We start from the raw sequence: 14,172 nt of genomic DNA on the forward strand, positions 1-14,172 counted from the left end.
CAAAGAGTAAGGCTGTCCAAGTTTGCCCTTAAGACAAAGTGATATTGCTGTGTATGAAAATGCATAATTCTTCATGTAAAAATCAGAATTACAGAATACTTCTGCACAACTAGCTCCCTAAAATCCTATCTAAAATATTACTGAATGTTCAAAAATTTTATCTAAGGCAACACAATATGCACCTTTCTACTGCCCAAGTTCAAGCCTGTTGTTAAGGAACAGTTAAATATTTTTTATAAATACATTGTGATCAGAAATTACATGCAGTACCCAAATAGTGTCAACCTGTTTTTAAGGTTAAATCATAACAGAAATCTATGTACCTATACAAAGTGGCCTACAGAATAATAATTATTATTATATAATGTATTATTATTGAATGCTGAAGGATGTTCATACCTTGAAATGCTTAGTCTTTGGAGATCTCTGCTCTTCAGATTGTCTTCCTGAGATGGATACTGTCATTGTTTAAAAAACAGTTTAAAAGTTGTAATTGTTACCTTCTATTTATTCTCAATACTTTATTACCCTACACGTGCTTCAGCTTTTACAGAATACATCTGTAACTGTACAGCATAAAACTAGTATCTTATATTCAATTTTAATGAAATAACTCCAAATTTATACAGGTATTTCTAAATCATTTCCAATTATTTAAAGTCATTAATGCTTTAATTTTCTTTAAAAAATACACTTGCTCTCACATAAAAGACCTTGGAGTCTTACAAAATGTATTTCTGATGATACCAATCTGAAATCTATATTCAAAAAAGGGTAACAAATTGATCAAATTACTGTTTCTTCAGGTATAGCTGAGTGAATTCCACCAGAAAATGGAAGTTTATTGGTATTTCACTTTTTGATATTATTACAAAGAAGTACCAAAATTTAACAGGTTGTTTAAAAAGATTAACATAAATTTCTTCTTTCCACAAGAAAATGACAGGGAAAGGACTTCATAAAGTCCTTATATACTTCCAAGTTTTAGTAGTTTAGGTTATAGATGACAAAAAGAACCTATAAAAGATATTTAAAAGTGGACTTAATACATTTAAGATAACTCTGTAACACACTTGTGTGCAATGCATTCAATTCAGGGTCTATAACAAATAAAAATGACTACCACAGGCACTAATTCTATTAGCAGAAATGGCCAGTATAAACTAAGAAAACAAAATTTAACTTTACCATTTCTTATTTATATAATCTAAATGATATTTTTTAAAGTGGAACACTAAAAAGCCACAAAAGGACTTCATAAGTCCTCTGAGTTTGGGAGTGTAAAATATCCAAATGTACTACAGAGGGCTTCCCTGGTGGCGCAGTGGTTGGGAGTCCGCCTGCCGATGCAGGGTACGCGGGTTCGTGCCCCGGTCCAGGAGGATCCCACGTGCGCGCGGAGCGGCTGCGCCCGTGAGCCATGGCCGCTGAGCCTGCGCGCCCGGAGCCTGTGCTCCGCAGCGGGAGGGGCCGCAGCAGTGAGAGGCCGGCGTACCGCAAAAAAAAAAAAAAAATGTACTACAGAAGTTAAAGTGTCTTTGGATCTGATTGTTCAGAAAATACCAACTAAATACTGTAAATGATTTAGTTGCATCTCAGGGAGCCCTGTGGAGAGGGAAAACAGAACTGGCCCACAAGTCAGAGGAAGTCTGACCACTAACAAAGCACATAACCTTGGACATTTTCCTTTCCTGTTCCTCATAGGAAATGAAGGAATCAGATCAAGTCACTTTTCGTTTCTCTGTATAATTAATTAAAAATACACATTTTAATTAGTGTATACTTATACATATACGCACAATGGAAACCTTCTTTGTTTTTTGTTTTTTTTTGGTGGTACGTGGGCCTCTCACTGTTGCGGCCCCTCCCGCTGCGGAGCACAGGCTCCGGACGCGCAGGCCCAGCGGCCATGGTTCACAGGTCCAGCCGCTCCGCAGCATGAGGGATCCTCCCGGACCGGGGCACAAACCTGCGTCCCCTGCATTGGCAGGCGGACTCTCAACCTCTGTGCCACCAGGGAAGCCCAATCTTACTTGTTTTTAAAGCCAATGATAGTAAACAAAACAAAACAAAAAACCTAACAGTTTTGCTTGGTGAAGTATTTCTCCAGCTACCACCTAACAATTCAGAAAATCTAACGTAAATTAGTAAAAAGCACAAAGGAATTGTCTCTAATACTCAAAGACCCTGTCCCTGGCCAGTCATCAGTTTGCCATGTTCTAAAGGCAGTAATGGATATGTTTCCCAACTTGTGCCATCTGATGTTGGAGTTTCACATAAATGGGCCCATAGCTACAAAATCCTCGGAAACACTGTTCAAGTTAAATAGGTTCCTGTACTTCAGGACTGCTCAGAACCTTTAGTACACACAGCACACTGTGCATCTCCAAAGAGGCTGTCATTGTCTACCTTAGGCATCTACACCAACTCCATTTACTGAGCCAGTGTTTCCTACGCTTCAGTCCTAGTGGTCTGTTTTTCTAAAAGGATCCACTGTTCTGAATATAAGTGGCTGGAAAACTGGAGGATACAGAAAGTAAAGAAGGCCCATAGTGGAAATGACCCTGGAACCTTGACCTCATTTAATACCAAACAATCAACTGAGCTCACTAAGTACTTTAAAAAAAAGCAAAGCCCCCAAAACACCACTATTCTGTCCATGTAGGATGCTATTTCACACTTCAGAAGGTATTATAAAATATGTTTCACAGAAAGTACCATCTTAAAAATATTTGTAAGTATGGCTACAGTAGATATAAGATTATTAATGTGAAAATAAATTTTCTCTCCATAGCTTGCTCTTTGACTCTCATATCCAAGAGGACTCTGACCAGTAACACCTTTGAAACAAGACTGAAATGTACACATCCCACAATACCAAGATTTAAACTTGGAACCCTTGATAAATTGATAAATTTTCACTCCATCTTTCCTTGGTTCATATCTCTATATTAGTTGTGAGCATTTTTGACTTTAAATCTCCCCTCCTCCAGCCAAATAAATTCCTATGAAGAAGGGACCGTGTCTTAACTCCCCTTTTCAAAAAACAAATTCCTCCCTTCCCTCACCTTCAACTCTTAAAGTTTCTTAGTCTCAGCAACAAAGACTCAGCAATAAAGCAACATCATCAGCAATAAAACAAGTGATTTCTAAAGTTTCTTCTACCTTCAAGTCTGTTTCTGTGATTTGTGAAAGATCAATTAAACTAAAAGCAAATTTATCCTCTAGCACCACCTAGTGGAAAACAAATAATAAGAACTGAACTGTATTAACACATATACACATATACACCCCTAAAGCGCTTTTCTGGATTACCCTAATTAAAATTTTTGAAACACATTCACTTATTGAATACCCTATGTACTAGGCACCACGCTGCTTAGATATTTAATGTTTATATATATAATGTTCTATATATATTATTATATATAATATTATATATTTATATATATAATATATAATTATATATAATTATATATATATTATATATAATATATATATAATGTTCTATAAAGTTTATAGAAAAAAGTTCAGTTAAATGAGTTTGCTAATGTCACAATAAGCAACACAATCATGAACCAAGTTTTTATGATTCCATGGTTCTGCTTCTTACTCTATAAGGAGATATCCATTATTTATAAAAGCTATCAAATCATTTCAAGTAGAAAGTATATACTGACAATTGTAATTCAGAGCTTCAAGATGCAGATCTTTTCCTGCAAGCACATCTTTTTAAAAGAAGCCTCTCAAGGGCTACGGGCAACTGGGCTTGCAGGACAGGATGCTGGAAGCTGCTAAAGGAATTGTGCATGTGATCACGGGTGCAAAGCTAGGAAAATCAACTTCAGATGTCAAGTAGGAAAAACAATTTTTTTTTCTCTAATGGGAGGTGATAGTAATTTTTATAGTGGGTGTTTCCCCTTTATCAGGCCTGGGGGCTCCAAATCAAGTTCTCACTGTCCAGTTCAGAGGAGTTCACTGGGTAAAGGCCAAGGTAGGATGCTATATTATTCTTAATGCCTGTCTCATTCTTAACCAGTGGTCACCTTCAGTAAAGACCACATTACAGACGAGAGACCTGTTGGCTCATCTAAGGATACTTGGGACTCAGGGCAGAGTGCTGGCTGGCAGTCAGGAAGCGTGGGCGGAGCTCCTCTTTCAGATGGTGGCTGCTCAGAAGAACCTAGGGTGGGGACATAGCTCCTTAGTAGTGCTGGATAATCTGATGGGCAAAATGTTGACCTGAGAAATAATTATCTACGTGGCTACCTTAGTTTGAAATACATAAGTGTATAGAATGTATATAATGGCTATTGAACTCCAGACTATTAAACTTTTCAATTTCTTGTAATAATTATTTTAAACTTTGTGTTTGGAGCATTGCTCCCACACTGCTCTGCTTCTCTATCATTCCTTCTTTTTATTCTCAGCATTGTCATGACATTGAAAACATTTATCCAAGCTTTTCTGAACCCAATGTAAAGTTGTCCCTCAGTATCCTATCCACGGGACACTGGTTCTAGGATCCGCAGTGGGTACCAAAATCTGCGTATGTTCAAGTCCCACAGTCGTCCCTCTGTATCCTCGGGTCAGCATCCGTGGATTCAACCAACAATGGATAGCGTAGTCTACAACCTGTGGTGGCCTCGATCCACAGATGTGGAACCCATAGATACCAAAGACCGACTGTATACTTACTGAAAACAATCCTTGTATAAGCTTGTATAAGCAGACCGCCACGGGTCACAACCCCATTGTCCAGGGATCACTGTATTAGTAGACAGACTCTGGGTGAGGACCCGAGAGGCAACTTGTGTTTCAGTGGATGACTTCAGGCTAACCACACTTTAGCAGCTCAAGCAGGGTTTTTGTTTTGCTCCCCACCCCCACCCCCCCGCTCCGCCAACCCCAATTCTTGCATTCTCAGCTATTAGCTGAAAATTAAAGTTGCTCCAAAAGTATTAGACTTCTGAGAATTAGTGGATGCTGTAAAGTTTTGTTTTAGTAATTCTAAAAGCAAGTCTCCTGTCATGTCTAAATTAATCAAATTATTACGTTAAATGAAGTGGGAAACTTAAAACCTGAGTTCTCTTTAAACTTTACAGAGAAAAAAATGACTTAAGGAAACTGAAGGAAAGGAAGTCTGAAAGAACAGCTTTAATAAATTAATAAACTAATAAGGTTTTTAAAAATTAGCTTTTAAACAACAAAATCATAATATAATTCTGGGATTATGCTAAAAGTATAGTTATCATATTTTAGCAAAAATGATTAAAGGGGAAGATAAAGGTAAATTTTCAGATAATGTGACTCTCTAAGTAGTTATAATTTATGTCAACTCTATGATTTAACACTTAGTAATAAATCCTACATATGATGCACACATATGCATGCTGAATTTCTCAATTTAATAATTCTGTAATACCGTTTGTTTGGCTTTTTGTAGCTCTATTTTGAGATCTCTACATTCCTTCCTCATCAGTTCCAGTTCTTGTTCCAAACCATGGATCTTCAGGTCACAGCTCAACTTTTCCACCTCCCAGTTGGATGAAGGTGGATTTAAATTTCTTATCACTACAAAAAGGATGGACATTAAAATTGTTATTTCTGACTTCTACATTGGTTGCAATTCGAAAAAGATTATGCCAATAAAATGCAGGTTAAAAGAAAAACCAATATAAATAATGAACAATTACTAAGTTTCTGAAAAACAGTAATTACTTTCACGTATCTATGCTAATAAGAAATCTAGCAATCTTATTTTAGAATGTATTAATTACCCCATCCCTGATTTTTGGTTTAGGTTAAAGAGCAAATTTGTCAGCCTGAAACTTTAAAATATACAACACATATCAAGCATATGCTGAAATTATATATGGATGAATAATCTATATACGTCAAGGTTGAGAGTGATAAGAATTAAATGAAGTGAGTGAACTGATGCTCACTCAGCTCATCACTCCATCTAGTCCCTTTAGAAAGTATAAAGTTTGACCATCAGGCCTAGAACATAACTTCCGAACAATTTTATTCATAAACATTCCACTGTACAAACTCAATACCACTGGATATGGACTAACCCTTGACTTGGTTCCTTAGGCTCTGTACATAGAAAAAGACCCAATCAGCTGCCATGAGAGATCTCACCTCAACCTCCCATCAAAAGGTCTCTCAGAGGCCTACTCCTCAGCTTGTCTCATCAGAATGAATGTGCATGGGAGCAGGCTAATACCCATATCTCCCACTCTTAACTTTTCAACATAGCATCTCATCTGCACATTGGTAACAACCTTTAGAAATTGGGGCGGGGGGAAGCAACTGTAACTACTCAATGACAGGGCGTCTAGCAGTGGGCAAGAGGCTTTGGAGAGGATGGGGTTCTACTCCTTTCTTCATCTACTTCACTGCAAACTAGCCCTGAATAAAAACCATCAAATTTTCTCTAGGAAAAGTACAATTTATATCCAAGGAAAAGTTAAAAGTTGATACTTTGTAAAAGCAGAGCAATTAATATAAGCCTAAAAATTAAAAAATAAGTCCTTAGGATACAGATATAGCAAACTGATCATGGATATAACACAGGAATGGAAAAAATGTATTAATTGCGTTAGAATAATTATAACACGTTTAAGTGGCCTACCCTGCTGAGTTTCCACCTCTGTCCTCAGCTGGAGGAGTTCTACTTCTTTAGATTGTAGCTGCTCATTCAATACTTTCAAAGATTCAGAGTTGTCTTTATTCTAGTTAAGTAGAGAAAATGCCAAATTACATTCAATAAAATCTATAGGTTGGTATTATATATTAATTTTCAGGTAGATGTTGAAAAAACTGATTCTATCCTTTGAAAAGCAAGGTGGGAAATGAACTCAGTTTTTCACTAATCTTTTTCTAACTTAGGACATATTATTCACTGGCTTTTTAAAAAAAACACAGTGATAAACTCTACTAAGTCATGATTTTTCAAAAGAAGTTAGTGGTGTTAGATGTACTTCAGACCTAAACATCAAAAAAAAAAAAAAAAACAAAAGGACCTAAACATCATTACATATTGAGTACATATTTTGTATAGAAATAACTTACAAATATTCCTATCAAAATTTTCTATTTTTGCCTTGACCATGCAAATTTTTTATCTAATAAGTGTAAATATCTCATTTCTAATTTTAACCTCTTGAAGGAGAAAACTCATTTACAACATACAGATACCATCCTTTTCAAACCAACTTACCATTTTATCCAATTTGCTCTTCAAATTATCTCTGTCAATGCAAACCTCTCGATATGCATGGTAGGCCTTATTTACTTGTTCTCGTCCCACAGAACTTGTTTCTTCATCCTTTCGAGCTCCTATAAGCTAATGGTATAAAATTAGAAGACAAGGCTTAAAAGGACGTTCTACATAAGAAAATAAGTCAGTCTTCTATGGCTGCACGACTTACCTTAATTACTCTAATGCAGGGAATAAAGCCTGGACCTTAATTACTCTAATGCAGGAATAAAGCCTGGACTACAATTAAGTGAACATTTCACTTCCACACAATTAAGCTTTACTGATTAAGAAAGTAAAAAGTACAGAACAGATACTTTTAAAACTCTTCTTTCAGGCTTTTACTTAATCAGTATCTTATACTTTGTAGTAACTATTTATAATATTAATTCGTCACACTAAACACAGTACAGCATTCTTTCATAGTGCTTATGTGTTTCCAAGCCAGCACACAGTATTTAATTTCCATCATCAGAAAAATATCAAGTTAGTGTGTACTTGACATTTTAAGGAATAGACGTGTTAGTTCAATTCCTATATTATTCCAGAAGAGAAATTATTAGGATTGTTGGTCACAAAGTACAGAAATATTTCCAATGTTACTTATACCAAATCACATTTTTCTATTGACTTTTAGAATAAACCTAACTACAAGCTCCAAAATGTTACCTTTTGTCACTCTATCCAGTATGTCACAATTTTATTTAATAGTCATTAAGAAAATTCATACGAATACAAAGAAATTGATTATTTTTACAACTGAGTCTTTTCTTACTTCCTCCAAATGAGTGAAACTCTACCAAGCCCTGTCCTTAAGTTTTTATAACTAGATCATTTCCTTCCCCCTTTGTGCAAGCTCCTGTCTGTAATGTACCACTACACTGAAGATCTAAGGATCATAAACTATGATCTGAAGAAAAATGAACTAAGTTAAACTTTAAAAATAAATGGATGCGTGAGGAAGATTTCCCAATAAATGGATAAGTGAGGAAGATTTCCCAATAAGCTAAGTAGATCTGATGATTTATAACTGAATCAGCTACCTTGCTTATGTATTCTATAACAGTTTCTGCATTAAAAGGTGTAAACAGAAGACATTACTTCATCAGTTAAATGCATTCTTATTACGTGTGTTCAAGAACAAAGGAGAATGTTGAGGTAAAGATGTCAGTCGTGGTAAAATTTTAGTACTGACGAAAACGTTATTAAACATATCAGAACAATGTTCCAGGAACTTCTTCCTTTGACACTTCATTTCCTTTGTTGGTATATAATTTTTTGCACATATTAAAAAATCCTGAATAAAATACATACAGCTATGAAGGTAAGGCAATCTGATAAAAAGAGGTAAGAAAAATATTTGAACTTTAATCCCTTCATGTTGTTAATCCTATTCTGCAAATATTCACCAAGCACTATGATAAGTGAAACACAGTAGGCTAAGTAAAATGCCCAGGGTTTTGAGATTAGCAGTGAGTTATCCTTAGAAATTTGGTACTCATGGAAGACAGAGCAGAAAAATATTTAAAATTTCAAATGCTTTGAATTATTAAGTCACAAACATAATGAAGGTAAACAGATAAATTACCTTTTCTTCCAAAACTCTTATTTTTTTTTTTAAGAAAGAGTTCTCTTTCTCTGAATCCTTAAGTCGTTTTTTGATGTCTTCATATGCAGTGACAAGGGCAAAATGTGAAGCAACAGATTCATCTCCTGAATATATTGAGACTGGAGTCACTGTATCTCTCCTATGGGCTTTTTCATGATTCAGAATGCAGATATCATCTTCTACCAGTGCATCCATGACAGCTATTTAAAAACATAAAATAGAATGTCTCATTGAATAAATGAGCAGAAAAAAGAGGGTATATTTGGAATAATGTGAATATTGGGGAAATGTTTTAAAACTCCTATTTCTTTTTCATTTTTTTATTGAGATACAGTTGATGTATAATACTATGTAAGTTTCAGGTGTACAACACAGTGATTCACAATTTTAAAGGTTATATTCCATTTATAATTATTATAAAGTATTAGCTATATTCCCTGTGCTATACAATATATCCTTGTAGATTATTTATTTTATACATAGTAGTTTGTACCTCTTAACCTCCTACCCCTATCTTGCCCCTCCCCCATTCCCTCTCCTCACTGGTAACCACTAGTTTGTTCTCTATACCTGTCTCTTTGTTATATTCACTAGTTTATTTTTTAGATTTCACATATAAGTGATACCATACAGTATTTGTCTTTCTCTGTCTGACCTGTTTCACTAAGCATAATACCCTCCAAATCCATCCATGTTGTTGCAAATGGCAAAATTTCATTCTTTTTTATGGCTGAGTAGTATTCATTCCATTGTACATATATACCACATCTTTTTTTCTCCATTCATCTGTCAATGGATACTTAGGTTGCTTCCACATCTTGACTATTGTAAATAGTGCTATGAACACTGGGGTGCATGTATCTTTCTGAATTAGTGTTTTTACTTTTTTTGGATATATACCCAGGAGTGAACTTGCTGGGTCATATGGTAACTCTATTTTTAGTTTTTTTGAGAAACCTTCATACTCTTTTCCATAGTAGCTGCACCAATGGCTTCTTGATGATAGCCATTCTGACAGATGTGAGATGATATCTCATTGTAGTCTGAATTTGCATTTCTCTGACGATTAATGATGCTGAGCATCTTTTCTTGTGTCTGTTGGCCATCTGTATTTGGAAAAATGTCTATTCAGGTCTTCTGTCCATTTTTTAATCAGGTTGTTTGTTTTTTTGATGTTGAGTTGTATGAGGTATTTACATATTTTGGATATTAACCCCTTATCGGTCATAACATTTGGAAATATTTTCTCCCATTCAGTAGGTCGTCTTTTCATTTTGTGGATTATTTCCTTTGCTGTGAAAAAGTTTTTAAGTTTATTTAGGTCCCATTTGTGAATTTCTGCTTTTGTTTCCTTTGCTTTAGGAGATAGATCCAAAAAAAAATACTGCTATGAATTATGTCAAAGAGCGTTCCGGCTGTTCTCTTCTTTATGGTTTCAGGTCTTACATTTAAGTCTTTAATCCATTTTGAGTTTATTTTTGTATATCTTGTTAGAGAATGTTCTAATTTCATTCTTTTACATGAACTGTCCGGTTTTCCCAGCACCAGTTATTGAAGAGACTGTCTTTTCTCCATTGTATATTTTATTTAAAAAAAGTTTGTTTTTTACTTAAGTATAGTTGATTTGCAATGTTCTCTTAGCTTCAGGTATACAGCACAGTGATTCAGTTTATGTATATATAATATGCGCGCGCACACACACACACGCCTGTTACGTTTGTTTTGCTTTATTTCAGACAACATGAATACTAAGGGAAGGTTTTGTTTGTTGTTTTCAGGGTCTGGTCTTCCATCATTGTCTATTTGCTTTTCTGATTTTATAACTGAAAGCTTCCAATTGCTCTCAACTAAAGTCAGAGTTTGGCATGTCCAGTGATTTGTTTATATCTAGGATTATAGGAAAGTTAGGCAAAAATAAATGTGTTTACTACAAATCTGAGTAGTTGAAACCTATGATTCAGTCATTCTTCACCAACACCAATTTAACAATTTCTAACCATGTAGGACAACTCCTTAAGTTAGATTCTTTGCCAGTTTATCAAGAAAGTTGAAAAATACCCCAATATGCCCCCCAAATGGCAGATCCTCATAACCATAATTAACTCCTGCTGCTTCCAGTACAAAACTGCACTTTCTCCTAATGATGGATAAAGAGTAAAGTTTTCTTCCTCTAAACGGTTTACTTTTTCCTCTCTGGATTCAACTCTGTTCCAAAATAACAGTAAACATCATTCGAATCACATTGCTAGTAGCTGAAATCCTCATATTTCCTTTCCAAAAGGAAAGTATGGGTTATTCCCATACTGCAAACCTCAAGTAGGCATATGTGTCTCTATCTAACACTCTTTCACACACACATTATATCTTAAAAGAGGAACCAGCAGAATAAGAGCACATGGCTAGTTAAGTGATAGGATACAGTCTAGCTTAAGGAGAAGTAAAATTGTGCCTATCTTAGACATCTGACTTAAATCAAAATATCTTACTATCCAACCAAATGGACAGGATTTATTCAACTGGAATCATTCTTTTTTTCCCTAAAGACAGCTGAAAAACAAACTGCTCTACAGAGTTGAAACAGATGGTGTCCCACAGTTTGTGCACTTTGAGGATCCAAGCCTATATGCTTTTGCTTTACGCGAAGTTCTAACTAGGTCAGCAGTGTGACTTCCTACTCATTCATTTTTATCATGAAACAATCATTTACTCAGCAAGGAAAACCCAATGTGGGAGACGGCTGTGCAGTAAAATAATTGTTATGCCATAAAGGGAAGTAATATATTTGAGATAATACAGAATGCTAAAAGGATTGAGGAGTGGGGAGGAGGAGGAGTTTTTAAAGAAGGTACAGGGAAAGATCAAATGACTCTTAACCCTGCATTCTTAGGTGAAGAGCGTGGTTATTCTTATTGTACTTTCTGTACTTGAACGTTAACACTTTGCTAAGTTTCAGCAGGGGTAACAAGTTCAAGGGCCTGAAAGAGTATGCGGAAAAAGAATGAGGAGGGGAATGACAAGAGATGAGATTGGAAAAACAGAATGGAGACCAATGGAGATCGTCCTTTACGATAAAGAGACTATAGGATTTGGTCCCTATTCTGTGGAATTTAAGAAAAACCTGGACATGATTCAAGAATGTGAGGAATACTTATACAGCAACTATAAAATATATTCATAATCAAATGTAGTATTGTGCTAAGTGTTTTACAAATGTTATCCCCATTAACTCTCATGATTACCCTATGAGGTAGGAAAATCTTATTACACCCATTTCACAGACGGAAAAACTGGGACCCATAAAGGTTATGAAGTTTAACCAAGATCAGCACAAAAACTTGGATTTCAGAGCCTGAACTATTAGTACTTTTCCCTCCCCAATGAATCTTTTTTTTTTTTTTTTGCGGTACGCGGGGCCTCTTGCTGTTGTGGACTCTCCCGTTGTGGAGCACAGGCTCCGGACGCGCAGGCTCAGTGGCCATGGCTCATGGGCCCAGCCGCTCCGCGGCATGTGGGATCTTCCCAGACTGGGGCACGAACCTGTGTCCCCTGCATCAGCAGGCAGACTCTCAAACACTGCACCACCAGAGAAGCCCACCCAATGAATCTTTTACACACTAAATTCATCAAGAACTACAAAAGTGGGAACCTTTTGGAAGGTTTTTAAGTACCTTATATGGAAGGGAGTATAATGATTTAACGATGTTACATTTTATAAAGTATGATAACTGGTCATTTTTAGGATAAAATGCATAGTCAGATTGCTTATTTTATATACTTATATCTGTTGCCTATTTTATTTATAAATCACCCAAATTTGCATATGGTCTCTCTCTAAATACAAGAAAACATTATTTGCCTAAAAAATCTTTTTTCAAGTTTTATATCATTATTCTATATATTTATTCTATATACTATAAACATGACTTGGAATGCACTGTCCTAAAAAATTGCTTATCTGTCTTAAAAAGTATATGAGAAATAGCCAAGCACACCAAAGAGAAAATCCACTTGCATCACAGATATGCATCAAATTTTGTTTTAATAGTTGTCATTTAAATTTGTTATGAAATGAAAATGAAAAATTTAATTTCTATCCTTGCAAAAATAAATATAAAATCACATAAGTATCAGAAATATTAATGCTTATCATATTACTCCATACACACCCAACTTCTGGAGATTAAAAGCTGCAGGGCCAGGGAAAATGAGATCTCAGAAAGGTACCAAATAATAGAAGGCAGATATCCCATTGTATTTATTACTATACTGAAAGGAAAACTGCTAGCAAAGTAACAAAATAGGCTATGTGTAACCTTTGGCTTTATTGCTTATGCAAGCATCCTTCCTCAACCTTATTTCTACAGAGAAGTAAAGGGAGCTGCAGTAGCCTAACTCACAGTAAAGTAAGATTCAGTTTTATATACTTTGTGATGAAATGCCTCTTCATGGGTATCCAAAGTATCTGGCCCGGAAAATTTGATTTTCTGCATAAATGGTAAAAGCCTAATTGGCAATTATTAGACTTAAACTAGACAAAGCTAGCTTTAACATTCCGAAAATTTATACTGTATCTAACCTTATTTACCATAACTTAAATTATCTTAGAATAACAAACCTGTGTTTACTTTAATCTTTAAAAAGTGAGTACAATGAGCAGATTATTATCAAAGATTAGAATGATCAAAAGATTAGATAGTATTTTAAATAGCCTAGCAGGAATTGATAATATTAATTTTTAAAACTTAACAAATGTCAAAAATATTATCCCAAGACAAGATTAAGCGGGCCTCTCTCTATCATGAAAGTCAATGATAAATGTATCCTACAGGAACATGAAACACAAAAAATGGTCTTTTACAAGAATATTCTAAGAAACTGGAGCTGACCTAGAGCAGTGTTTGCAAAGTGAGGAATGGACAACTGCCTTAGAATCATTTAGAGTTCTCTTCAAAACTACTGACTGCTAGGCTCCAGTGCAGATCTATGCAAATCAGAATGTTGGGGTGAAAATCATCAAACTGAACTGTCAGTAATCAGTCCATGTGACTTTAAGTCCCATTCCAATTTAAGGACCGCTACTGTAGTGGAAACAGAGCTAAGTGGATACTACATGGTTTACAGAATCCCGATGATAACTAGTACTCTTAAACATTTGTGGGCATGGTTAGTTCTATGTTATCAGTTGGTAAACATCACCTAACTTTTGTTTTTTTTGAACATCTTTATTGGAGTATAACTGCTTTACAATAGTGTCATCACCTAACTTTTGCATGGAGATTTTGTTCTTATTACAGAA

The 14,172-nt window shown here is 35.3% G+C and overlaps 1 protein-coding gene across 1 annotated transcript in view; it reads right to left on the bottom strand.

Moving 5' to 3' along the window:
• AZI2 (5-azacytidine induced 2) overlaps positions 1-14,172 on the bottom strand; it is a 37,623-nt gene that overhangs the window by 10,464 nt on the left and 12,987 nt on the right. Inside the window, exons 2-6 of the mRNA XM_079935750.1 lie at positions 8,856-9,076; positions 7,229-7,354; positions 6,641-6,740; positions 5,426-5,574; positions 400-458 (exon numbers count right to left, since the gene is read on the bottom strand). Coding sequence (XP_079791876.1) covers positions 400-458; positions 5,426-5,574; positions 6,641-6,740; positions 7,229-7,354; positions 8,856-9,071 — 650 coding nt within the window. The 5' untranslated portion in view covers positions 9,072-9,076. The remainder of the gene's footprint in view (positions 1-399; positions 459-5,425; positions 5,575-6,640; positions 6,741-7,228; positions 7,355-8,855; positions 9,077-14,172) is intronic.

The sequence above is a fragment of the Stenella coeruleoalba genome, assembly GCF_951394435.1.
Source record: "Stenella coeruleoalba genome assembly, chromosome: 10".
Classification (NCBI taxonomy): Eukaryota; Metazoa; Chordata; class Mammalia; order Artiodactyla; family Delphinidae; genus Stenella; species Stenella coeruleoalba.